This window comes from Martes martes, assembly GCF_963455335.1.
Source record: "Martes martes genome assembly, chromosome: 16".
NCBI lineage: Eukaryota > Metazoa > Chordata > Mammalia > Carnivora > Mustelidae > Martes > Martes martes.
The window spans coordinates 28,994,910-29,022,677 of record NC_137904.1 but is presented as its reverse complement, the minus strand read 5'-3'; the positions used below and the strand labels follow the sequence as shown (position 1 = coordinate 29,022,677).

Here is a 27,768-nt window from a genome sequence, read left to right as displayed (position 1 = left end):
CTACTGTAGTATTTTGTCTCCTACTTTGTATATCACAAAATATCACTGAGGAATTGGAAACTTTCATAGTTGTTAAAATATCGTATCAGTGCATAGTACTTTTCCTCAAATGAATAGTTCTGGTTTTGCTAAGTTACAGATTTGTTGTTCTTGGTGTGCATATGTGAATAGAGAATATTTTTATGATTTTAAGATAGACAAGAACTTTGTAAGCATGACACCAAGGCCAGAAGCCATAAGGAAAAATATTAATAGGTCTGACTACCTGAAAATCTCATTGAAAACAAAGTGTTAAGTAAATGACAGACTGGCAAGAAAAAGTTCAATATGTGACATTTTACTATGTAAAATACTATGTAAAGACTTTTTACAAGTCTCTAAGAATCCCAGTAAAAATAACGGGCAAAGTATGTCAACAAGCAAACTTAGAAATCATAAAAAAATCTCATATAGCTAAAAAACCAAAGACTGTCAAACTCATTAATCAAAGAAATGCAAATTAAAATGAGATTTCATTTAAATTACAAAATATTAAAAGATTGGTAACCTCCTGTGTTGATGGTGTGGGGAAACAGACGCTTCCATGTACCATTGTTGGGAATGGAATCGGCAAAATGATTTTGGAGGGCTATTTGGCAATGTGCGTCAGGATTTTAAATGTATAAATGGGCACCTGGGTGGCTCAGTGGGTTAAACCTCTGCCTTCAGCTCAGGTCATGGTCTCAGGGCCTGGGATCCAGCTCCACGTCAGGGTCTCTGCTCAGCGGGGAGCCTGCTTCCCCCTCTCTCTCCGCCTGCCTCTCTGCCTACTTGTAATCTCTCTCTCAAATAAATAAATGAAATCTTTTAAAAAAATGTATACTTATCTGATGACTCAGAAAAATCTACTTCTAGGAATTGACCTCAGGAAATAAATATGATCTCATGGGTTATGAGATTGATACCCACATCCGGGTCCATTCTCAGCAGGGAGTCTGCTTGAGGGATTCTCTCCCTCTGCCTCTCCGTCCCACTCCACCCCCCACCCCACCCCCCGCCAAATAAATACATTTTTAAAAACTACTTAAAAATGAATAGATAATAGAAAATGTAGAACAAAACAAGAATCTATGTTGCAACATGGTTTATAATGGCGAGAAATAAACAATCTTAATGACCTTCAATAAGCAACTAGTTAAATAAATCACAGTAATATCATTCAGTGAAATTATAAACAGCTGTTAAAGGATGAAGTGGCACTGTAAGTATTAACATAATGTTCAGCTACAAAATATTTTTTAGTATTATATATCATACATATAATACGTATGATATATATAACATATACATATTATAATCCACATTTTGAGTAAATAGGTATATAGGATAGGGGAAAAAACAGTGATACCTTTAAAAAAATGCATTATACTGTCAAATTTCCAGGTTATTTTGTTAACTAGAAAAAGAAACGGTGCTTGTAACATGATCAACTTACGTTTTGAAAATAGAATTAAACTGGCATATATATACACACATGTAAGTGTATATTACAGTGGTTAGGGAAATGTCTGGGAAGACCACACATCATAATATTTACAATGTTTACTTGTAGGAAAGGAATGACATGAGGGAGGGGTGAGGGAGACTCAGTGTTTTGTTTTTTATGCTTCTAATTTGGTCCAGTCTTTCACCATGCATTCATAGAAGTTACGTCAAAAAAAAAAAAAAAAAAAGAAGTAGTAGTAGTAGTAGTAGTAGTAGTTACATTAAAAAGTAAGACGCTCTGAAAAAATGGACATCAGACTCCACATACTTACTGCTGGCTGGAGGGGAATAGAAAACACATTTTACTTTTACTTTCTAGCTTCTGTATTTCCATAGTCTTCCAAATTTTTCTACAGTTACACTGCTTTTTATCAACAGGAAAAAAAGATGTTTTCAATTTGAAAATTATATATATAATACACAGGGAAATGGGAAGGTGGTGATTATTTCTGTATTGAAGTAAATGAATGAGAGCTCTCTTCCTTATGGTTTCTGTCCTATGGGCCATATGGATAAAACTGGTTTTTTAGTACCTGGCTAGTGTCTCTTCCCATTACCCTCTGCCCCCCGCCCCTTTTTAAAAGATTTTATTTATTTTTTTTGACAGAGAGAGACACAGCAAGAGAGGGAATAGAAGCAGGGGGAGTAGGAGAGGGAGAAGCAGGCTTCCCACTGAGCAGGGAGCCTGATGTGGGGCTCGATCCCAGGACCCTGGAATTGTGACCTGAGCCGAAAGCAGCCGCTTAACGACTGAGCCACCCAGGCACCCCTCTGCCCCCTTTTTTTAAATCATAGTAAAATACACATACATTTTCTAGCACTTTAGATTTCTTATTAACAGAGGTAGCTCCACCTATGGTTCCTACCTTAGCCAGGGCTGCAGAGAGAACCCTTCCTCTTTGTTCCTTGGTTCCAGTGTATTGTTCTACACATGCCTAAGTTCCTCCAGTGCTTAGGTTTTTTGAAGGAGAAGCAGGACAGAATCTGAGCGCTATTTACTTGTTCTTGAATCCCCAGTTTGAGCTAAAATCATCCAATTTGAGCTTAAAAAAATTTGTACTTGGTCAAATTGAATTGAAACTGGAACATAGTTCTCATTAAGGGAGAGAATAGAAGAGATCTTTAACATGGGGTATTAAAATACCCTAAGTGGAGAGAGAAGTGCTATCATCTTTAAAAAGGCGATGGCATCCTCATTTTGTTTCTCCTGTGATGTGGTCTGTATAGTATTATCTGGTTAGTTAATTTCTGCTGATACATACTCTTTTCTCATGCTAGGAATTTTCTTCAAGCCATCTGTTTTTTTTGTTTTTGTTCTTTTTTTTTTTTAAGATTTTATTTATTTATTTGACAGACAGGTCACAAGTAGGCAGAGAAGCAGACAGAGAGAGAGAGAAAGGAGGAAGCAGGCTCCCCGCTGAGCAGAGAGCCCAATGCGGGGCTCGATCCCAGGACCCTGGGATCATGACCTGAGCTGAAGGCAGAGGCTTTAACCCACTGAGCCACCCAGGTGCCCCAGTGTTTTTGTTCTTTAAAAAAAAAAAAAAAAAAACACCTTTTAAATGCAAACTTTCCAGTTCCCATGTACCACATTTCCTTTCGGGAGCCTTTCTTTGTAGATAAACTTTGGATACTAATATGAATGCCTCTTATGTGCTTTCAGGTTGCCTATGTTAGTGACAGTCTCATGGAACCCCTGATACTTGATATGTGCTGGACCAGTAGATCTTTACTCCATTAGGAGGTGGGCGGGTGGTTTCTGCTGCAGACCTGCTGAACATTCCCAGTATTGAGAGAAAACCAAAGAAACTCCCTTTCTTTGCCTGTGTGTTACATGTTTACATGCAAGGAAGGAGATTACCCGGAGCCTAAAGATGATCACTGACTTGGCCAAGCCCTGGATACTCTTGGTGCAGGGCAGCTCAGCTCCAGAGTGGCTGCTGTTTGCCCTTTGGAGTCATCTTTGCTAAGAGGGCACAGTAGCTTGTGATACTACTACAGAGACAGGGTTATCAGGGAAGAAAAGGCTTGGTGTCTGTTTGAGAGAGAATCCCTCTAAGCATCTTGTTACCACCAAGAACAGGTCAGTGTCATATTTGCATGGTTAACGGTAGGATTGCTGTTCACTTGTCTGATGACTGAAGTTAATCTAAGCTTATCAATATTTTAGAAACATTGCTTACTTTACATGGTGTGACTCCCCTGGGGTACTATTAGACCAGAGAGAGTCTTAAGTAAAAATTCGGGTGATCTCTTATTACAGTTCTAACCAAATTTGGAGGTTGTGGAAATAATCATCTGGGGGGTTTTTCCCTGTACTTTTGAAAGACCTTCTGAGGCAAGACTTTTCCTTTTTTTTTTTTTTTTTAAAGATTTTATTTATTTATTTGACACAGAGAGAGAGATATCACAAGTAGGCAGAGAGGCAGGCAGAGGGGGAAGCAGGGTCCCCACGGAGCAGAGAGCCCTATGCGGGGCTGGATGTCAGGACTCTGAGATAGAGACCTGAGCGGAAGGCAGAGGCCCAACCCACTGAGCCACCCAGGTGCCCGGAGGCAAGACCTTTAAAGAAGTTAATTCTTCCTCATTTGTGGTGGTGTTGTAGGTCAGATAGAAAATGCTGGTGTGACAAACAGTTCGAGAAGCAAATTCTAAGACCTCTGAGACAGGTCAAGATACGTTCCTAACCGGTGGCGGCAGCCTCAGATTTGGGAAGGGAGTACACGCGCTCCGTGCACTCTGTGGGCATGGCTTGCCCCTCCCCAGAGCATTTTGGCTCTTGGCTGGGTCAGGGTGTCCGTGACAGCTAGCGGCCATGAGCCCAAGAAACGTGGTGTCCGCCACGCATGCGCCACTGCTTCAGACCGCGGCTCTTCCAGAAACCCAGTTCCTGGACCATCCGTTGCGAGGCTAGCTTATTGCATTTTCCTTATTACAAAAATGCTGGCAGTATTAGGACTTTATAGGTACCTCATTCCTTTGCAAAGAACTTAAAGAAATTCTCTACAGAAACAGTAAGAATTTCCATATTGGCTCCCCATTTCCCCCCTCCCCCCCACCATTAAAAAAAAAAACAAACAACAAAAACCACTCTCCCACTCCTTCTCTGAAGGCTGCCGACGTTAAAAAAGAACAAGGAGAGGATCCTTTAATGATAACCACTAAGCACCAAATACATTATTGTTTTACATCTGGAGTTTTAGAAAGGAAATGTACAAAGGTAATCCAGCCTTGTAAAGTGCTTTGTCAACATCACTGCCACCTTGTTCTTGAGGTGCCTTGGTATAATAGAATTCGTGCAGGCAATTTATCTTCGGCTTGCCATTTTTGTGTGTGGGTCTGCACCCTAAATATGGGCACATTCTACCACTCTCCTGATGATAATCTTTTCCCCCAGTTGGTAATCCAGAGGTTAACTTAGGCTGTTTTTGACTCCATTTGCCTACTTTACTCCTTTGTTTAATAGAAGTGTGCGCTGCATCATGGTGAAGTATTCTGGTGTAGTTTGCTCGGCATTTGAGAGCACATCAGCTAATAGCACATCAGCTAATAACCCCAGAAGTACCCGGCACAGAGCATTTGTCGTTGGTTAAAAACTTGCAAGCAAGAATGGTTAAGATACAGATGCTTTCTCTGAGCCTTCTTATCTCCTAAAAAGACACAGGTCATTCTGACAGGTGAAACAAGTCCGGGCAAATATGCAACATTGATCTAATCAGCAGGAACGAGAGCAATATTTTCACTGGTGCTGCCTTTTACCAGCGTCATTAAAGGCTCCAATTACTCTTTTATTAGAGGTTCCCTCTCTTCCTTATCAGATTACAGAATGAACATAACTCACAGCAGTGATTTGATCTCTTGTTAAAGAGGATTACAGCTTTGCATTAACTCGGATTGACACAGTTTATAATTCGCTTGTTGATACTCAGGCGGGCGGCATCCCTTGTTTGACCCCCCAGCAGTGCTGAGGGGAAAGGACCCCCATATATCATCATTAAAGATGGCGTCCAGCACAGAGATAGGAGGCATGGGGCCTTCCTCCTCCTCTGGTAATGTCAGAAAGGACAAAGGAAACATTCTCAAGTTCAAAGCTGAGACATGGGCCAGAGTGTTAAAACTGGATTGGAAACTGTGATTGTTTCTTCTGTTTTTCCTGATTTGCTGCTGTTCGGTCTTATACAATTCTGGTGAATTTGCATTCTTAAATTGAAGCCTTGGTTCCAAGCAGGATGTAGAGTGATAAAAGCACATCTTCTAGAAGGAGATTGTAGATGCTGAACAGATAAATCTTTCTTCAAAATGGGGCTTCTTGACTATAGTTCTCATTTCGGTTAAATTCCTATCATTTCTTCAAAGGATTGTGAATCCTCTCCCCCCCCCCCCACAAAGGGATCTTTCACATTCTTTAAAGTGGATGTAAATATGTCTCTTAAGGACTTACTGTTTTTAAGTTCTGGCATTTTATTATTACTGCCTTTTAAAATATAATATCATATAATAATGTATTAATCACAGCTAAGTATCCTGCAAGTGGGTAGGCAATAGCTAAATGTTTTTCACCTTAATTTAGATTAGGTCCTACATTTCCCACAATGATCACTGAGCCAACGTTAGGTTGCTACGATATGTAGACCATTTCTGTTTCTAAGTGCCTTCATCCTTTGCTTTGAGTTATCCACCCTCAGTCTGCTATCCTGTTTCTGATTGGCAATGAAATGACACAGAGCAATAACAGCATATTCCACTTACTGAGTATTTACCATGTGCCAGACACTGCATTAGGCCCTTCATGTACCTTTTCATTCAGTCCTTAAACCACTGAAGTGGTTGACATTATCTTCCTTTTATGATAAGAATACTGGGGCATAGGGGCGCCTGGGGGGCTCAGTGGGTTAAGCCTCTGCCTTCAGCTCAGGTCATGATCTCAGGGTCCTGGAATCCAGCCCTGCATCAGGCTCTCTGCTCAGCAGGGAGCCTGCTTCCCCCTCTCTCTCTGCCTGCCTCTCTGCCTACTTGTGATCTCTCTGTCTGTCAAATAAATAAATAAAATCTTTTAAAAAAAGAAAAGATTATTGGGGCATAGGGGTGCCTGGCTGGCTCAGACAGTAGAGCCCATGACTCTTGATCTTTGGGTTGTGAGTTCAAGCCCCACACTGGGTGTAGAACCTACTTTAAAAAAAAAAAAAAGAAAAGAAAGAAAGAAAGAAAGGGCACCTGGGTGGCTCAGTCAGTTGGGCATCTACTTTTGGCTCAGGTCATGATCCCAGGGTCCTGGGTTCAAGCCCCACATTGGGCTCCCTGTTCAGCAGGGAGTTTGCTTCTCTCTCTCCTCCCCACTTGTGCTCTCATCGCTATCTCTATCTCTTAAATAAACAAATTGTTTTAAAAAAAATACTGAGGCATAGAGCAATTAAGTAACTGGCCCACGTTAAATAGCAAGTAAATAATGGAGCTGGTCTGTGCATTTGGGAATGTGAATTCAAACCTGCTACTGTTTCCAAAGCATCAGCAAGCTTTTAGAAATGTCTAGAATGATGTGCCAGAGGGAAACTGGTTCTCCCCATCCTTAATATACATATAAGAACATTTTCTTAATTAAAAACTTGTTTGCGGGTGGGCAAGAAAGACTCGTTTGGATTAAAACAATTTTTTCTTTTCCTTTTCTTCTTTTAAAATAGAGAAGCTTTTTAAAAGGTGGGGGTTGCCTAACAAGTCATTCACATCTTAGTATGAATCACTGAACTTCCGGACCTGCTCTTATGCTTACACCATTCATCTGGTTACAAAGACCCTAAACCTTATAGGCAGCTTTGAAACCCGAGTTAGAGTATTCAGGTAGCTTGCCCTTACAGTTCTACCTCTGCCATATTCGGGTACTTGTCACCTTTCCTTAGAGACAGTATCTTCTTTTTTTTTCCTGTAATAAAAATAATACATGCATATGGAAGGAAATTTAGAAAATACAGAAAGGACAAAGGAAAATGCATCTGTTATGTGCTATTGAGATTGAATGTTAATACTTTATGTTTTCTTGCAGAATTTTTGTGTGTATGTGTTTTATAAAGGTCTATATCTATTTATATATATATGTTTGAATCCCTTTTCCTGGTTAACTTTGTGTTAGAAGCATTTTTTTTTAATTTTTTATTTTTATTATTATTATTTTTTTAATTTATATGACAGAGAGAGAGTAGGCAGAGAGGCAGGCAGAGAGAGAGGAGGGAGCAGGCTTCCTGCTGAGCCCAGAGCCTGATGCGGGGCTCGATCCCAGGACCCTGAAATCATGACCTGAGCCGAAGGCAGAGGCTTTAACCCACTGAGCCACCCAGGCGCCCCTGTTATAAGTATTTTAACACCATTAAGTTTTTTAAAGACATTATAATAACTTTATAATATCCAGTTATGAAATACTGTTGGACATTTAGGTCATTTCTGTTTAAGTAATACTGCAATGAACATATTTGTACAGAAATCTATATTTTAAGTCTTGCTGTGTCTTTAGAATAGATTCTTAGAAGGCCAATTCTTGGGTCAGAGGTGTAACTTTCTCATGATTCTTGATCAGTTGTACTAATTTACATGCCCCTGCTCCCTTGCCAGCTGAGGCTTGTCATTACACCTTTGGTAATATGGAGGGTTATGTTTCAAAAGTATTTTCTGTTTTGATGTGCTAAAAGTTACTTACTTTTTTGTAAGTTGATAACAACTGACAGACACTTTACTGACCTACACTGTGTTAGGCACTGAACTAAGTATCTAATGATTATTTTCTCATATAATAGTAAACTTGAAGAGTCCATGTATTTATTAATCATTCATACTTCTGCTTTATCATTTCATTATTTTTCTTTTGGGTTTTAGTTTTGCTTTGCAATTTGTATTAATTTTTTTATGGTTATATATTATGGTTCATATTTTTTGCAGATTTTTTCCCATTTTGCTTGCCTGTTAATATACGTTCAATGGTCTGTACTATCTGCCTCTCTTTTTGAGTCAAACCATTTTTTATACTCCCCACATGGACTGTTGCACCAACAGTCTCTTAACCACCCAGTCTGATCTAATCAGGTGTGTGTGTCTTGCCAGGTAAGACCTTCCTAGAACACCGTTTCAAGCATGCTAGTCCTCATTGTCTATAGAATTGAACCAGTACTCTCGACCCTGCGCCTCAAGGCTTTGCTCCCTTTCTCCCCTCATGTTTCAGTATGCACCCTTGTGCTGTCCCCACAACACCTACCCCCCCAACCACTCCTTGCACTCTCCTCTCTTCATTCTGCTTACTTAACCCGGGGTGTCTCCTCACCCCTTCCCCACCTTGGTCCCTGCCTGTTGGGATGTTCATAGTCCTTGACAACACCAGCCTTTCCCGGGAGATTCCCTATTTCATACTGAGCTGGGGGGCTCACACTTCCCTGAACCCCTACTTTATTTGTTCTCCATTAATGCTATTTATTACAGCCCAAAAAAGCACTTGATGGGGGTTTTCTTCTCGCTAGAACACTTAACTTATGGGGCCCCTGGCTGGCTCAGTTAGAGAACATGTGACTCTTGATCTCAGGGCCGTGAGTTTGAGCCCCAATTGGGTGTAGAGATCACTTAAATAAATTAACTTTAGGGGAAAAAAAAAGAATGTTTAACTTGTAAGTCAAAGTAGTGTGTATATGTTTACTGTAATCCCATATTTGGTTTTGTATCAGAGTTTTATGCTCATACATTTGGAATAATATATTTTGATTCTAGTTCTATCTTGCCTTATTGTATAACATTTTGGTAGCACGAGTATTATTTGCAGAACCATATAATGTCCAGCCGATGTCAGGCTCTTGAAGCTAGTGCATTTCGCCCCGGTGCTCAGATGGCACGATGCAGAGGAGGCTTTCCTCTGTGGCTTCGTCTCCTTCTTTACGAAGCCAAATTAGTCCTTGCTTAAGAGGGTCTCGAGAACAAAATGTTCTTCAAAATTTTTTGTTTCTGAGGACTATTTTAAATGTAATCTGTACAAAAATCTAAATAAAGAAAATGTATGTTTTCACATGGGTAAATACTGTATCATTCCTTTGCCTTCAGCACAAACATACCCATTTCTGTGCAAACCTGAAAAAAGTTGGCTGTAGGTCTTCTGTCTGAAATGTCTTTAAAGGCTTTCAGCTTCTAAGTCTATTTACAATTTGCTGGTAAGACTGTTTTTGCAAACAGTCCTATAAGACAGATGAACAAACGTTTTTGCCTCTCTTACCGAAATCTCCAAATCCTCTAACTCGGTTAATATCCTTTCCCCGGCTCCCCTAGCACCCTGTACCTGTCCAGATCGCATACTGTGCTTGCTGCCTGGTCGTGCCCCTAGTTAGCTATGGGTTCCCTCTCCAAACTGAAACACGGTACCGCTCAAGCGCCAGTTCCATATTTTATTCTTAGTCCTTGGCCATGTTGGAAGAGCACCAGAAATGAAGAGTCTAGCTCTGAGACTTCTTGTTTCCAACCCTTCATGTAGAGAGTTTTTGAAGTCATTTTTATGGAGGATGAACCTTGGGAAAAGATCTTTCACGAACACTCTTGAATTTCTATCACTTCCAAGAACACATACCATGAACTTTGTATTCCATAGGTGGTTTCCTCCTGTCCATGTTGGCTGTGGGATCTGCACTGGGTCTGTTTTCTGGTGGCCTGCCTACAAATTATTAGTTACTATGGAAACATGGAGACTGTAGACAGGGCTCTGTGATGACCAGTTATAGCTTAGGTCGGTTTTTTGGACTGCTTTCGGGATTCGGGATTCCTGTGGTTTAAGAAGAAAACAGTGTAGAATGGATTCTGGACGTGCATTAGCAAGGTGTAACAGTCCCTGGTTACCTTTGTTATTTTTAGTGTTGATAGTAAGTGTCAAACCAAAAAAGGATATTTAGATAAAGGGCATTGCCTCATTGTAGTTTGAGTTCAAGGTGCTGGGACGTGCTGCATTTGTAATGGGAAGCTATTACTAACTACCCTGGAAATGAGGTCTTGAATGAGCCATAACCACACCTTGTGTTTTATCCATTGTCTCCCTCTGGGGAGCAGAACACTTTATAAACATTAACTCTTTTACCCTCTGGGCACCTCCACTTAAAAGGTAAATAAGACTGAAGGCTCTTTCTTCTCCAATATAGATGAGGCAGCATCAGCCCAGTGAGGGAAATTACTTGATCAGAGGCAGGGGAGGCTTTAGTACCCTGAGGTGTTTGGAGTCCCAGCAGTGGACCTGGACAGCATGGCGGCCGCTGACACCCAGGAGACTGCCGCTCTGTGTGGTTCCCCTTTCTGCTTCTCAGCCTGTTGGGGGCTGGGCCTTTGTCTCACGTGGAATGTGAGATGCTGCAGAGACGCACGATTGTTCTTCAGCGCTTTGTGCTCCTTTATAAGAAAGAAGAAATCGATACACATTTTCTCCTACATGCACTTGGCAGCACTCCGCCTCCTCGCCTACCTCCCAGGCCTACTGGGGAGGCACAGCTATGCAACAGAACAGATCCCACCAGCTGCCTGGGGCAGAGATGCAAACTATCATTTTGCACTTAGCAGTTAGGCTTTTAAAAACCAGTCTTCTCGCTGGCCAAGGTCATCAAACTGCTGGCTTTGGTGACTGGCTGGTGACCCAGCTTGGGGGAGATGCCCTGTTGCGGACATCCAGAGCTGCGGGGTCCTGGTTACTGCTCCTAGGGAAAGTTGACGTGGCAGATGTCTGGGACAAACCTTTTTTTTTTTTTTTCCCCCCAAATTTCCTATTTACAGAGAAGAAGAAGAAATAATTCTTTGAAAGATCCTACTAGAACCCAAAAAAGATAGATGGAGGGCATCTGCTTTCATTCTATCAACTAATATAAGTAAACTGTTCAAGCCAGAGCTCTGTCTCAGGGTGTATTTTATTTTTGAATCAGAAAATGTGGTATGGATACCTGTAACTCGGAGCTACCTGCCATTAAGCACTTAAGTGTGGGACAGTGCTGTCATTATTAACGGATGGTGGTTTAGGTGACAGCCAGCGTAGCCTTGCAGGGCCAGGGGGCACAGTGCCTGGGTGAGGGTGTCAGAGTGCAGCCATGGTCCTTGTTAGAGCCAAGGGCATGGATGAGATTGCCAGGGGATGGTGGGAGAGGCCAGAGAGGAGGGCAGAGAACAGAAGCTAGAAGAAGGCCTACGCTCCCGGCCAGGAGGAATATGAAAAAGACAAAGAGGGAGGAAGAGCAAAGGAGAACACAACATCCTTGCACCCCAGGGCAGAGAGTGTCAGGACTTGGGGGTCAGCAGCTAGGAGCCTGGCCCCGAGGGTCCACTGGTACCTTATACCCCTCCTTCAGGGTTGGCGCCTGGCGTTTGTGTGCTCCCTGGTCACACTCTTTTTGTTGGGCTTTCTAGTTAAACACGTTCTCCTGCTGATCACCAGGAGCCATTGAAACCCTTGCCGAAACTCTGGATTGCCAGTAAACACCTTCACTAATTTCCATGTGTTCTGACCCCCAAAATTAGGATTTCAGCTGGAGCTGAGAGATGAAGCACACGTCGCCCCCCAGGCGCTAGGTCGCGGGGCAGCAGCCTTGATAGGGACACAAATGTAACTCGCGTGTCAGTCTCCCCTTCAGTGCGGTTGGAGGAAGTGATTCACGTCTAAGCAGTGAAGCATCCCCGGGCTTTTAACAGGAGCTGTGAGAGGGGCTGCTGTTTGAACAAGGAGCTTCATCTTCCTGAAGCCAGCAGTCACAAAACCGTAAACACAACACCGGCCAACTCTATTGCCGGGATCGCGGGGGCCTGACGTTAATATTAAACATCTCCAGCAAGGCAGAGAGCTCTGCAGCCCAGCCACAGAATAAAAATAAATAAAAATAAAGAGAAAACCCTGCTAAAAGCAGTGAGATGATTTGTCGTCTTTCCTGAGCGAGGCCATTTGTCTTCTCTCGCATCAAATCTGTTATAAAACAGTCAAACTGTGAAAGTGGAAATCATCCCAGGAATATGGAATATTAATGCACAGGAAGGGAGGCCACATCCCTTTTGTCTAGAGTGCCAGTGTCGTCTCCCATCCCCGGCCACCACCAACCCTTTTTTTGCTAGTCCACCAAGGTAAATTATTTTTCTTTAGAAAAATTTGAAAGACTTTAAGCTGGTGGTAGGGATGACAGAAGTTTCAAGTATTTGTCTTCCTTTGTTCAAACAACGTGAGTGTAGCTGACTTGGGAACCAGGAAGGAGTCCAAGTGAGGAACCCTGTGCAGATTCGGCCCTCGTGCCATCTCTCCCTGGCCTTCTTCCCTTTCCTTACTTTCCCGAGCCTTTCAGTTCCTTTGTTTGGGCCCTCAACCCGCTTCTCTGAACATTTATAAATCTCCAGTCTTGTCTGATCTTTAGGAGACAGGCCAGAGGCCACATGTCACCATCTGTAATTTAAAGCTGCGGGGCTAAAAGCATTTGCAGAGGTTTGAAGGACCTAGTTCTGACCCGACCAGAAGAGCGAATTGGAACAGACCTTCTAGAGTCTCCTTCAAACACGGGGAAGATGGTGATGAGAGCAGACAGACTAGGTAATTTACGGGCGCAGTTTGCTGGAAGCCACGCCAGTGGCCGAGGCCTTAGAACCGCGTCGTGTACTGCCACCTCGTGGCAGATTCGGGCAGCTGCTTGGAGACTTGTCTCCAGATTTAGGTAATTAGCCATGGATGTAGGTATCTTCCGAGTCCTGTCTACTTTGCTCTATCTTGATCCTGTTAAGAAATAAGTCCTAGGTAAGAGAAGGTTGCTTTCTTTTTTTTTTTTTTTTAACCTCATTTCTTGGGTGTGAGGGGAGGGCCGTGTTTGGGGGGGTTGGTATGGAGTTGTGATGAGATTTCAGGAAAGGAGCCTGTGATCCACTTTTTGTTGCCAGGGGATGTTGGGAGGAGAGCAAGGAAGAGTTAAGTGCTGACCTACTGGCTACCTTCAGGAATCCTAAATTTTCTACTGTCATAGTCTATGTTGTCCTAAGAGCTGCATGTGTCTCTTCCCTTGGCTTACGTCCCTAACAGTCCGGTCTTGGAGACAGGTTCTAGCACATGTCCCTGCCTCTGATGCTGTTCCTGGGACGGGCTAGGGTTTACCCTCTGCCTCAGCCCCCAAAGAGCACAGGAAGTTGCTTGCCATGTGGATCGGTATATTTCCCGTGCTAAGTCACAGAAGCATTTTTCAAGCACTTTTCTCTCACCTGTAAAGTCACTGATACAGAGTAGAATGGCTCTAGGTCAGAGAAAGCAGAGGGAATGAAAGATTAAAGGAAGGTACCATCTTGTGTCTCATGTTTTGAGGAGCTGACCACAAAGCGTTCAGAGGGTCAGGCTCCGGAGGGTCCCTTTGTTTGGGGTCACTGGTGTGTGTCTAGCGAGAATTGGCAAGATGTCTTGTTGGGTCCCCATCAGGGAGAGCTGAAGCCCCGTGAGGGCAGGGGAAGTGTGCGCTGAGGGCAGCGGGGGGAGGGAGCCCCGTCCTGCCCACTCTGGACCAGCAGGGCTGCGCTGGGCAGGGAGGGTGCAAGGGCCTGAGCGTTGGGGCCTCTCCCGGCTTTGTCTCAGCGGGAAGGAATGGGCTCTCTGCACCTCGTGAGGAACAGATCTGGTTCTCGGAGGGCCTCCAATCATTGAAACGCGGCTGAGGGATGAGTGGTCCGTGGGGTCTTTGTCTGGGGTCTGGGGGTCGGTGGACCACAGCGCCAGGCCAGCCCAGCAGGCGCTTTTGCTCTCGCTTGGGCCTTGCTGGCTGCCCCAGAACCAGACAAGGCTCACGAGGGGCCTTCAGGGGGCTGGTGTGAGGCGGGGCCCCCCCTCATCCTGTTTGTCAGCCTCCGCAGCTTTAGGAGGTCAGCTCTTCCCAGAACACAGGTGAGGGAGGGCCAGCGGCGGTAGCATCACCAGTGCAGGTGTCTGTCACCCGAGCCCCTGCCAGTCCACGGGAATTGCTGTTCCCATGCTTCCTGTACTGACCCCTAAGGATTTGAGTTCATGCAGATTCCATGGCGGGAGGAAGCTCTCTTGTGTGCTCCCGCGTCCCGCGGTTCTCCCACGGCCGCGCAGGGAGCCAGCGCCAGGTGAGGGGCCGGGGCCCATGCAAGGAGGAAGGGCCACGATGCACCCTGGGATGTGTCTGTGTACTCAGGAAGAGCCCCCCCACACACACCACGAAGCAACAAACAAACAATTTCAGATTAGTCAAGGCAAAATGACGTGTGTGAGTCTAATTGGGAGAGCAGCACTGCGGTCTCCAGTGGCCCGTTTGGAGGTCCGGCTCGCAGCCCCGACTGCAGCACTGGCTCGGAGAGTGCCCTGTGCTTTGCTCTCTGCCTGCCTCTGGCCATAGGCACAGACGGGTAGAACTCAGGGCTGGCTCCGCAGCTTTGGGGTCTGGGGACAACGTAGTGCGCCTCCTGGACCTGGGTGCTGCAGGCCCCTGACCTGGTGGGTTGAAAGGCCGCACAGATCCTGTGCAGGTGTGATGGGCTGCTTTGCGCCGACTGCCCCGACGGCAGCATGGATGACTCTGGTTTCTGTCGCAGTCAGTGGGAGGAGCACGGGGAGAACTGAAAGGAGCGTCTGGGGGGTGACACACCTGGGGCTGCAGTCTCCCCGTGGGCGCTGCCTGTCCCCACTTCACCAGGCTGCTCCACCCTCGCCCTCCGCCCCAGTGACTGCATTCTGTGGCCCCGTCTGCTGCCATACTTTGAGTCTCTTCGGAAGAATCAGGTCATAAATAAGCCAAATCCTAACACACACACACACACACACACACACACACACATTCTGTCTTTATGGAAAATGGCTGCTAATCCATGATCATTTTTTTTCCAGAAACAGGTTTTATGATAATATAGTAAAAATATTAAATTAGAAAATGCCTCACTAAGGGTTATAAAACCTTACTACACTAGAGATAGGTAATTATCCCCTCTACAGCCTAAATGACAGTTTAAAAGAAATAAAAATGTTAGTGCTCATTACTTGCTTTTGTAGGTTGCAATAAAGGGTAAGTTAAATTTTAATTCAAGGAAGGGCCCCTGCTATCGACCTTCTACCTTAGGTCCAAGTCTTGTTAATTACTCCGTAGGTTATTCTCCTGTATGATACGGACATTAATACATTTTCCACAGTGGACATTCCCACTGGCCAGTGAGGCCGGGAGTGTGGGGGAAGGGTAACAGGGGGAAAGGTGTTTCAGCTCAGTGATTCAAATCTTGATTCTTGAAGTGATAGGGAGCAGGAATTATGCTTTTTTTTTTTAAAAAAAAACCAAGTTCATTATGCATAGCCTTAAGGGGACCTCAAGTATTAAACTATACACTTACCCTAGAGAATCAGATGGAGACAAGGTTAACCTGAAGGATTGATAGTTGAGCTTCTCTGCATGGCTAAATCCCGGTTAGGAAGGATGCTGCAGGGGGAGATGTTCCAAGTGGCAGAAGGCAGTCCAGCCCTCTGTCCCATGGTGCCTTTTTATCACCCAGTTTTATTTTTAGTTTTGTTTTCCTCAGGCTGGGGAAAGGGATATGGACATGTTCCTTTTCTGTGAAAATGCCTTTCCCTTTCCCTCAGCACTGGCACCATGTCACATGCATGTGGGGGGGAGGGCACGCTGTGCTTCGGGCCGTGAGTCTTCACGCTGGGGTGTGCAGACTACCCGAGGGGAAGGGACATACACATTTTTTGGGAATCAATTTCCAGTTGTGTGCTCTTACCCCACTCAGGGTAAGAGTGGGGCGGCTGGAGAATGTACCTAGACCAGGGTTTCCAGTCTCACCTCTCACAGTGCCCCCCACCCACTGAGCAGCCCGCTGTGCCCCTCCTCTCTCTGACTTGAAGGGTTCCCACTCCAGGCACGGAGCAGAGGCGTGCCTCACAGCACTGAGGCGGGCGGGAATTGAGAACGGAGGACACCGGCACCAGGTGACAAGGCCCTGTGGCTCCGAGGGTTCCAGGGCTTTATTTCCGACAAAGCTGCAAGACAACCTAATTGAGCTGTCAGCTGGCACATCATTAAAACAGTTTTTGGTGGTAGATCACTATGTGATGTTGAGGGGCAGGTAATTCAGAAGGAATCAAAAGAATTGGGGGACATTGCTGTCACAAAACTCCCCTGTCCCCGTCCACTTGGCCACGTGATGAAGTTTCTCTGCACTTGCGTCTACAAAAACTGACAGAAAAAGCCTGGATGCTGAGCGTTCTTTCATTCTGGTGATAAATACTGTTCACCATAGGTGCGTGACTGGCCCCGTCCATATTATGAAGACGTGCAGTTCCAGCAATGTTTTACACAGTTACCGTAATAAATTTTCACCAAAATTATAATACATTTTATTTAACTGTTGTTGTATATGTCTGTTGTATCCAGATAATAATTGTGTAATAATGACACAATCCAGAAGTACTTTTTTAATTACTTAAAGCCTTACGGTGTCAAGAAATGAAAATATTTTCAACTTCTGAAATTTCATAAAAAGTGTTTCAATTTGCATACTTATTTTTTGTGGCCAAGAAGTGTAATAGGGTGATCAATAAAAGACTTTCAAGCATAAAACAATTAGGACAAAAATCTGTAGGGAAAAATCAAATGGAAATACAAGTTTAAAAAAGGAAAGAAAGCTGTAAAATTGCCAAGTGGAAGAGTATGTTTATATGTTATTTAAGTGAACGATGATTGGTATCAAGTCAGGATGGCGCGAACATCCCATCGGGTGCTTTACAGAAGAAATGAGCAAGTTTTATTCCAGAAGTTAGTATTCACAAGACTCTGATAATTATGTCCTTTGTGACTAGTAAATTTATTGAGAAAAATCATGTGTGTGAGGGGGCTGCGTGGTGTTGTAGAACTCTTGCAGGAGGTGGGTAGACAGATTCGGGGCCCAGGCTGCTGCCACGTTGTCCCCCCGCCCGCCCCACAGGCCACTGCAAAGAGCCTCTGCAGGGAACCATGTGCTGGAGCCGCACAGAGCAGACCAGTTGGCGCTGGGGGGCTTCATCCTGGAGGTGCTTTTGGGGGGTGTGTGGTGTCCCGTTGGGGCTGAGAAACAGAGCGGGACGAAGGGGGAACGGGAACATCAGTTGGAGGCTGTCACCTTACTCTTGGCCAGCAATGGTGAGACTGGAATTGGGGGGGGGGGTGGGAGCAGGGGAGTTTGAGATGCTGTGGGGGTAGAGCCAGTCACTGAGGAAGGCCTTGAGCTACAGTGACATTGGAGGTCTTAGACTGGAATCATCCCTTCTTCTTCATGTGTGCGTGTGTGTGTGTGTGTGTGTGTGTGTGTGTCAAACTGTTTTAAATGATCCCAGACCCCTCAGCCTTCCAAGTTGCTTTGCCACAAACAGCTGCATATGTTTGTCAGCTTTGTCCACCTGAGTGTGAAATGATGTTCTATCAAAACATGGGTTTCAGCATTTCACTCGGCGCTCCTGACACGTGAACCCCTCTGTGGCCGGTAACTGGCGCGGGGCTGGGCACTGAGCGGAGGCCCTTAGTGGCAGTAATGACGGGGGCCGCGCTGGCTAGTGGGGCCCTCACCAACCCGTGCAGCCCTAAAGCCAGACTGGCCTTTTCGTCCTGGCCGCTCTCCCCTTGTGCTGTTTCATTTTGTGTGTGGAAATGACCAGAGAGACTTGTACTTAGGGGCAAATAGGGCACCGTGAGATCCCGGGAAGCCCGCGCTGGGCCCAGCTGTCCTCCGGGTGATGGAGCTGGTGATTTGGAAGCCACGGGCTCTGGAAGCGAGGCCGCCTGCCTCTTGTTGGCCTCTGGTCCGAAGCGCCTTCCACCCAGCTTGTACTTGTGGGCTGGCCAGTGCAGGCTGGCAGGTGTGCATGGCTGGAGGAACAAAAGAGCTGAGCTCCAGGTGAGGCTGTGGCCTTTGTCTCTGGGCTTCAGATCTGGTCCACAGCTCAGGGGCAGCTGCTGGCGAATTCTTGGGTAAAATCTCTGTGATCATCCTGGAGACCTGACGTTTGCACACCTGCACTTCTTTGCCTGCCTTGTGGTCCCCAGCACAAAAGGGTCAGGCTGCATTCTGGGCAACTGCGGTTTCTTCTTTAGGATTTTTCCTTTTCTAGAAGTCTTAATATGCTTCTTTTATTGCTGGACTTCCACACGATGGTACCTCTGTTTCCACATACCACCCTCGCAGGATGACTTCATACACAGACTGAGAAGTTTTTGTGTTGCAGCCTTGTTAACCCGAAATAGCTGTTTGAAGGGTGGTGGTTTGGTGTTTTGTGCTGTTTGGAAAGTCAGATTTGCTGAAGATGGCTCTCGGGTAATGAGGGCACTTTTATAAGCCTATTCTCTTAGCCAGGATGGCAGGCTGTCTTTTAGGGTGAGCTCTTGAAAGTATAAAACAGAGCAGGCACAGCTTTCTTGTGGGGTCATTCCCTGGCTGGCCCGTGACCGTAGCCCTGTGTGCCTGGCCTCCCTCTGTGGGGGTTAGTGGTGTGACCTTCCTGCAGGGCAGCTGTGGGTCACCTGCCTCGGCTGGCCCTGTTTCCTCCGTGGCTCGCCACCCTCCTCACATCTCCGCAGGGGGAATCTGTGCTCTCTGCACGCGGGACCATGTTTGGGTGCTCCCATGACCAGGGGAGGAGAGACCCCAGCCCACCCCTTTTGATATTTTCAGGCCTTGACAGAGAACTTGGGCTGGGTGGGTTGTTGCGTGTGTGTGTTGCACTTGACAGCAGAAACAGAGGTTGGAAAGGAGACTTTATTTTCAAAGACCCAAGACCCTGGCATACTATCATTTTCTGAATTTCGAAGTCCAGCTCTAGAAATAAATTAGCCAATCAAATTATTTATTAGATTGAAAATAGATAAAAGGGGCCAAGGGAGTGGGGGAGAACCTTGGTTCCACCACCAAACAGCTGCACATGTGATAGTAATTGGAATCTTGTTGCCAGGTCATTTTCATTGTTTTTCAAGTACTGCCAGGTCCAAGAAAATGTATGAAAACTAAATCATATCCCCCTACATCCCATGTCTGATTGAATCCTCCTCGTCATGCGGCAGTCTCATACATCCTATTAAAATATTCAATCTTGTTTTCTTACTTGAAGAGCCTGTCTGTAAAGGGCAAACTTACAGAAAACTCATTCCCTGGAGACAGGTATCCAGCCACACCGGACTATTTACATATTTTACTATTTGATTGGCTGCTTCTAGGTTTTACCTTCCTTTGTATTTGTGAGTAAGGGTTGTGGGATGCATTTTTAATTACCAGGCTGTGTTGGCCATTGAAGAAACCAAGGGGACATTTCCTGGCTTCTCAGTTCTTGTTAAATGTTGAAAAGGGAACCAGTGTATTTACCAATTTGTTTTGTTTGTCTTCTAGGACTGAGTTGTATCGATCTCTTTTTGGGCAGCTCTGTCCTCCAGACGAAGGCCAAAGGGACTGACCGCACCCACCGCTCTTGCTGCAGGCCCGAGGCGGGGACCCGGACACACGGACAGGCGGACACACTGTACGCCGGCTCGCCAGCCCCAAACACAGGAAGCTGTCAGCCCACGACTTTGGGCTAGTTGGGGAGTCCTGGGCAGGTGGGGGGTTTAGAGCACATGCCTAATAAGACCCAGGAAACCTGCAGTCAAACGTGCATGTCCCCCATGCTTCAGTTTGCTGGGGACCCACGCCCCACACTTGTTTACCATCACAAATAAACCGTGTTGTTACAGCCACGGCCGTGCGCGTGATGTCTTAGGCACACGGAGTCAGTCGGCTTGAGAGCTCTGGTGGAGGGACAGCTTTGTGGGGGACGGTTTTCACTTTCTTTCCAGTCACACGGCCTCCTCTCACGATACAAAGTTCATGGAAGCCAGGATGCCACTTACTGGGCGGGTTATGTTTGGCGATGGCTCATGGCTCTGAGGAGCAAGGGATCCCCAGAAACCTATGAACTGTGCCCAGGAGACTCTGTTACTTGGAGGCATTCGCCTGTGTGTCACAAATACAGCTCCCTGACTTTTTTCTCATTTCCTCCTCTTCCCCCTGTAGATTTCTTCCACAGTCCTTTTCCAGTCTCACCATTCCTAAATCACTTCATTGAGATGAGCTCTGGTGTAAATCCAGCAGGAGGAAATGATTCACTTGTTTTTCATGCAAAGGTCAAAAGCTGGAAATTAAATCCCCATAAGGGGGATTTATTGGCCTGGTGTGGTCAGTATGCAATGAAGATTATCTAGCATAAGCAATGTGTGCATCCAGCGCTCGCTGCTGACCGCCCCCGGCTCCTTTGCCCACATCTTTACATGGAGCTGTGGAATTCGAGAAGAAATGTGCATTCAGTTGTAGTGCAGAACTAGTCACTGTTATTAACATCAGGTTCTGATACTGTTCTGAACTGTCAGAACCAAGTGACAGATTTGGGTACCCGGGAGTCCCACGGGTCATACTGCCTCAGTGTCTGGGGGCCACACGCCGGGCCTAGGGGCTGGGCTCCAGATGCAGCGAGTCCTGCGTGTGATTGGCCTCACGGTGTAGTGTGAGCATCAGAGCGTCTGCTGAGCTCGGGACAGGCCGGACGGGGGGAGAGAGGTTTTTTCATCTCACATTAATTGGACCTTGGTATGTGATGATTTGTTTCTCTTGTCTCAGTACTTACCTCTTGGGCTTGACTGTCTGGGAAATGTTTAATTTTCAGTGTGTCTCCAGCCACCCAAAAGATCAATCAACAGGAATAGAGTTTCCCCACATTTACTCCCTTCAGAATGATCACTTTTTAAAATGGAGAACATCCAATCCTGTCCACCTAGCCTGAGGAGCCCGAATCGTGCACATTAGAGCAGCAGTAAGTAACCTCCTAATATGGAACTTCCGGTGAGCCTGCCGATAACCTCTGTTTCCTGAAGAGATCGAATCTTTGCCACAGTCACTCTTGACCTGATAAAGAAAAAGATTTAACAGGTACTTCAAGATATTTGGAGTCCAACCTGTTTAATTAAAATGAATTAAAATCAGGAGAGATGAGAAAGGACAGAATTTTCAGTAAAGAGAGGCCTGCATTTTAAAATTCAGAAGACCATCCTCCTTCTAGCCAGGAATAAATTGGAAACTATTTTAATTGACACGGATACTGCAATTCAGCTGTTACTAGAAAGACAGATTAGTTGATTGATTTGCATTTTAATAAAACTAATACTTTACATTTTGGTAGCTAATGCTGATTTTCAAATGAGGTGAGAACTGTTATCACGAGTTTCCATCCAGGGCCCTTTTTCAGTGTTGACTGAAGCATTCCTCCCTTTTGTGTGGAGTTTGCTTATTTTCTTTTTGCCCAGCTGACTACCACACGCACGAAGCCCGGGAGCCACCGACCTTGGAGAGCTCCCCAGAATGCTCGCAGCGGGGCGCCCCACCCACCCTGGGCTGGGAAGCGGGCAGTGGGCCCCACCCCTCATGACGGAGGACGGAGGCTGCTTTCTTGCCTTAGATTATTTTACACTAACAACTAACCACAGCAAAGTAGAAGGGACAGGTAAGAAGTCCTGGTGGATATCCTGTCACCCAGAAATACCCACCTTTCGATGTTCACAGTTCAGTACTCCAGGGCCGTCTTTCCTGTCAGGGCAGCTGTGGTGTGGAGTGGCCCCACCTGTTCTCCCCCTGGGGGCAGCTGCAGGGGGAGACTTTGTTTTTACTTCAGACTATTTGAAATTTTCTACTCAGTCTTTTAAAAACAATGAAAAAAAAATACGTGGGCACACCTCCCCCTCCACCTAACACCCACCCCCCCCCAGTTGGGAACCACTGGTACGTACATAGTATCCTGCAGTGAAAGAGGGGCATGTGATTGTGGAGCTCGGGGTCGCGAGTTCGAGACCCACGTTCAGTGTAGAGGTTACTTATTACTTAGTTCAGAGCCGCCTGGCTGGCTCTGTCATGTTAAGCATCTGATCCTGGATTTCAGCTCAGGTCATGATCTCAGGGCCCTGCGACATGACTGTCCCATGTCGGTCTCCTTGCTTAGCAGGGTGTCTGCATGACATTGTCTCTCCCTGTCCCTCTGCCTTCCTCCTACTTGCATGCACTGTCTCTAAAATAAATCTTTAGGGGCGCCTGGGTGGCTCAGTGGGTTAAGCCTCTGCCTTTGGCTCAGGTCATGATCTCAGGGTCCTGGGATCGAGCCCGGCATGGGGCTCTCTGCTCAGTGGGGGAGCCTGCTTCCCCCTCTCTCTCTGCCTACTTGTCATCTCTATCAAATAAATAAAATCTTTTAAAAAATACAGTAAAAGATTATTTCCATGTTTTACAGATACCTTTAAGTCATTTAATTGCTAATTAATAATTCCATTTGGGGCCTGTATCTTTAGCACTTAGCCAGATCCCCTGTAGTTGAACATTTAATTGTTAACAACTATTTGCCATTATGAATAATGTTACTGTCTAACATTTGTGCATAAAGCTCGTTTATTGTCTTTTGAAATAATTTTTTTGGGGGGCACCTGGATGGCTCAGTCGGTTATGATGCTCAGCTCTGGTCATGATGCCAGGGTCCTGGAATTGAGTCCAGCCTTGGTGCCCCCTGCTCAGCAGGGAGTCTGCTGCTCCCTGTCCCTCTGCATCTCCCCCACTCGTGTGCATGCTCTCTCTCTCCCTCTCAAATAAATAAAATCTTTAAAAAAAAAAAGATTTTTTGGGGGGCATATATTTTTAGGAATAAAATGGATCAGGGGAAAGAAAGTCCAACGATTGGGAAGGCTCTTGATTCCTATTACGAAGGCTTATTTCAGCAGCCTGTCCACTGCTGCCTCGCCGTAGGCCCTGTGGTTCCGCAGCAGAGGGTGTGGAGAGGCAGAGAGAAGACTGGCCCAGGAGCCTGATCCCGGGGTTTCTTTCTTGCCCCCCAGGGAATGCTGCAAATCAGCATCCTCCTCTGGGAGGATTAAAGAGCTGCGGCCTATAATGTGTTTGAAGATGCTCCCATGAAAGATGGAGAAACAGAAAGTGACACCATCATCTCCCTCCTCAGCCCCCATATCTTTCTTCTGCCCGCTGGATCGAATATAATCTACCCCACTCTCCCTGACAGTTTTAGGCTCTTGCTGCTTTCGGGGTCTTCATCCTGGTGATCCCTCAGGTGGGTTTCCCTCCTCTCCCGTGGCTGTGCACTCCTGCTCGCTGCTTGTATGGTCCTTGCTGGGTAGCCAGTTCCTCCAGGGGCCGCCGCCCAGGGGCATCATTCGGAAACCCTGAGAACCAGCAGAACACGGGAAAGTCCGCTGGAAGCCGTCCGCCACCACAGTCCGCATCCCCAGTTTAGAAGCATCGTTTCCTCTCAGAGGTTGGTTTTCCTGGTTCCCCGTACTTGCTAAGAGCTCTCCAAGATCACCGCCTCTTCACCTCACCGTTTCACCCGGAGGGAGCTGAGTTCGAGGCACTGAATGAATCCAAACGTGACATTCATCATCACCCTTGGAACCGCTCCCCAGGGACATAGCACTGTGTCCATGGAATGTGGTGAAGCCAAGATCCAAGTCTCCCTGGGCTAAACTCACGAATGACGCAGCCACCCGTCTCAGCAAACTTTGCAGACAAGCCAAAGGTCAGGAGGCCGGCGGGCCCGGGTGTAGACGCGCAGCCGTGTCAGGGCCGGGCTGTGGGCCGCCGCTCTGCGGCCCTGTGTCCCAGTGCTTACTACACCCAAATCCAAGCAGCGAGCCTCATCTCAAGCAGATGAACCTTGTTTTCTACCTCAGTCTGTGTTTTTACTTTTAAATGTATGTATGTGCTTGGGTAGTGAGGGCCCTTGTGTGAGGAATTAATTACATTGCGCTTGCCTTAGTCGTTGTTTTGAAGCTCATCTACCTCATTTTCTTTCCATCTTTGTTCAGTTTTCCCTTTCTTCCTAACATCCCTCAGATAATAGCTCCTTCTCTGTTGAGTCCAGACGGTGGGGGAGGTCCCTGTCGCCCTGCTGATTTGTATCCCCCACCCCTGCGCACAGCTGCCCGGCCACGCCCCTGCTCTGGACAGGGGGGCGGCGGAAGCACGGAGGGGGTGCCCCTCACCAGCCTCAGGCTCCTCCTGCGCCCTTCGCTGGGGGGTCTGCCTCTAGGGTGCTGCTGCCCCAGAATTTATATTCCTGGGAAGTTTGCTGCTTTTATTTCTGTTGGTTCAGGGTTCTCCGCTCATTTGTCGAGGTCAAGGACACTGAATTCTCGGGAAAGAAAATTTAAAAACTTAAAAAAAAAAGCAACAACCAACCAGCCACCAACAATCCCTCATCGCTGATAGGGTGGAAGAAGAATATAAGGTCCCCAACAGGCACGGTGACAGTAACACATAAGGGTCCCTGCTCACCCCCCACCCCACCTTCCTGTTTGTGACTGGATTGGAAATGAGCTGGGGCTGCTCTGACTGGCAGGAGCCTGTCCGGTGGTGAGGCCCTTCCTCCTCCTCCTCCTGGCCTGCCCTTCCCCACCATAGGGGCTGCTGGGTTTATCTGGGGCCCCGGTTACCAGCTCCTGCAGAGACTTGGGGGCACAGCTTAGTCCAGGAGTGGGGTGTGTGGCGTTCCCAGTAAAGCCCAGATAGGAACAGAAGGTGGAGCAGAAAGAATCCTGGCCTAGAAATGAAACCTGCTGGGGTTTGACCTTGGGGAAGCTGGTAACCTCGGGCCTCCGGCTCCTACTCAGCAAGATGAGGCTCAGCTGCGCTCCTCTCCGGCCGTTGTGTCCAAGTAAAGGCAGCTGCAGAGACTTGGGTTCAGCAAAGGCGCAAAGATGTTCACGTCCATTTATGTGGCCGTCCTGGACCTCACGCCGTGTGCCAGGCCCTGGTGGAGGCTTAGGGAAGGGCTGTGGGAGCAGGTGACCCAGTCTCTGGGTGCCCGTCTCTTCCCCCGTGCTGGAGAGCTCTGCGTGCTCCAGCTTGGGTCTGATCAAAGCCCTTAGTGTCTCTAGAACCGCCTCTGTTATTCCTGGCGGGCACTCCTGGGAGGCCGGGCTCCCAGCTCCTTTCCAGGCTTGGTACCACTTTCCAAGGTTCTAGCTCCCCCGGGTGAGAACGCAGCCTGGCAGGAGGGCACTTCCCCGTGACCCAAAAGTCTGGCCCAGAGTCCTGCCCCGGGCGACCAGGTGCATGTTCATAGGCACGTGTGGCTGATTCCGGGGCCCGAAGCAATAAGCCCGCTGCCCTGTGATTTCTGCCCCTCCGCAGCCTGGGCAGCGTCGAGCTCCCAGCGTCCCACTCTCCCGTGGGGGTTCTGCGGCGCCGAGAAGCCTCTTCTAGCCCTCGCTATGTCCAGAACATCTAAACCAGTGCTGCCCGGTAGAACTTTCTGGGACGATGGGGCTGGAACTCTATCATTCTGCACACACTAGTCATTAGCTTTGGGCCCTTGCAGTGTGGCTAATGGCTTACTATGTCCAAGAGCTCAGGTCTAGACAAGTTATCTCCCAACTGTTTGCAAGTCACAGCAAACACCAGCATTGAAACGGAGTCCACTGTCAACAAATGGGGCAGCGAGCTCTCCAGCGAGCAGCGGCCCAGTGTCTTCCTTCGCCCACCAGGTATGTTAGCACAAGGGCCTGCTTGAGACTTTGGGGTGGCTGGGCTGTGACCTGGGGTACAAAAAGGGGGTGTGAAGGCAGTGGCTTCCTGCCTGGGTGCCCAGAGTGGCGGGGGGTTTCCTGGGCAGCTAGCCCGGCCTCACCCCTCCTCTCCAGGGATCAGGCAAGGAATGGACTCCCCGCTGCCTTCAACTTATTCTCCAGTTTGACTCTTGTGTCCTTTAAAGTTGTAGCGCACTGCACTTGGTTTTAAGAGCTAAATGTAAGGCTAATACGGAACACTTAAAATGTGATAACTCCCGAGTTCACATTGTTGGAGGAGATAAGCAGTAAGGAGCAGGTGCTTTTGAATTTACTTATCAGCATTTTAGCAGGCTCCTCGTCTGGCCTCACCCCCCACCTAGGTGCTGTGATGTTCCCCAAGGATCTCGGGAACTGAGGCTTCCCCAGGCCCCGGGCCCACTGTTTCATGGGCTGACCTTGCTGGTAAGGTCAGCGCTTTGTTCCCGGCGGGGTGCGCAGCCCAGGTGTGCGCACTTACGGGGCAGGGCTGGCGATGGGAGAGGAGCTCCCGGCTGCCACCTGGGGACCGAGCGCCCCCCCCTAACGCCATGACCATGACCTCAAGACCTTGGAGCCCTGTGGAGGGGGTGCATTTTAGAGTCACATCCTGATCTTCCTGAAGGAGGGTAAGAGGGGACAAAAGGAAGCCCTAGTTCTCCGTTACATAATTAAATGGAGATTTTCCTTCCTGAAGGAGCAGAAAGAGGCCAAGGACAGCCTAATTGAAACCTCAAGATTGCTTCTCCAAGAGTGGCCTGAGCAAGTGGGCCAAGGTAGACTGCCACCTCTGGATGGCCGGATGCCCGCGCCAATGGGTCCCTGGTGCGCCCTGACTGCCCTCCAGCAGAGGGGGACAGTCTGTTTGGCCCAGGAGCCTCCCCTCTGCTTCCTGTTGGGAGAGGCCCTGAGGCTCCCTGGTCCAAAGAGAAGAGCCCGTGCAGGAGCTGGCTGTGTCCCGGCCCTCCCCGTCGTCCTGATGGGGCGCCGCTCCCTGCAGCACACGGGTCTCCGGGGCCATCACCAGTGCGCGCCTCCCTCCAGCCAGGCTGGCTCTTCTGAAGTTGTTCCCTTCCAGAGAAGTGATGGTAAATAGCGGTGTTTTATTAATTGCAGATACGGGTGCTAATTAGAACCCAGGCGCGTGCCCCCTCTACCTGTTTATACACTTGCTCCAGAGTGGAAGGACTTTCTCCTCTCTCCTTCCCGCTCCCCCACCCCCCAGATGAGAATTTCAACTTTAAGACAAACAACTTCATTTACAAGTGTGTCTCTAATTAGCTGCAGAATTAGGAAAGCTGAGTTTTCCCCCATAGATCGGCTAAACCCTCGAGGGAGACTGGTGGAATAGAGAGAATCGCATTTCCAATTATTTTGTTGAATTGCTAATTTAGTTATTGTGCCTGGTGTAATTGTGATGGGTATTGGGTGTGCAATTCAATTTGTTTTAAATATTTGTGGGAAGGCTGATCAGTAATGGAGCTGACCTATTTTGTGGCCCAAATTGAGAAAAAAAAGACTAAAACACAACAGCCACAAAGATATAGTTTGTTTCCATTTTTATTTTGATCTCTCTCATCCCTCTTAAGACCATTGATGCAACAAAAGGATTAAATTAAAAGATGACAGCACTTTGATCTTCTCCCTTTGA

The 27,768-nt window shown here is 47.1% G+C and overlaps 1 protein-coding gene across 2 annotated transcripts in view; it reads left to right on the top strand.

Moving 5' to 3' along the window:
- AATF (apoptosis antagonizing transcription factor) overlaps positions 1-20,229 on the top strand; it is a 99,409-nt gene extending 79,180 nt beyond the window's left edge. For both annotated transcript variants that reach the window (XM_080827367.1, XM_080827368.1), the window contains one exon: positions 19,882-20,229. In XM_080827367.1, the coding sequence (XP_080683493.1) occupies positions 19,882-19,945 (64 nt within the window). In that variant the 3' untranslated portion in view covers positions 19,946-20,229. The remainder of the gene's footprint in view (positions 1-19,881) is intronic.
- The last annotated feature ends 7,539 nt before the right edge of the window (positions 20,230-27,768 follow it).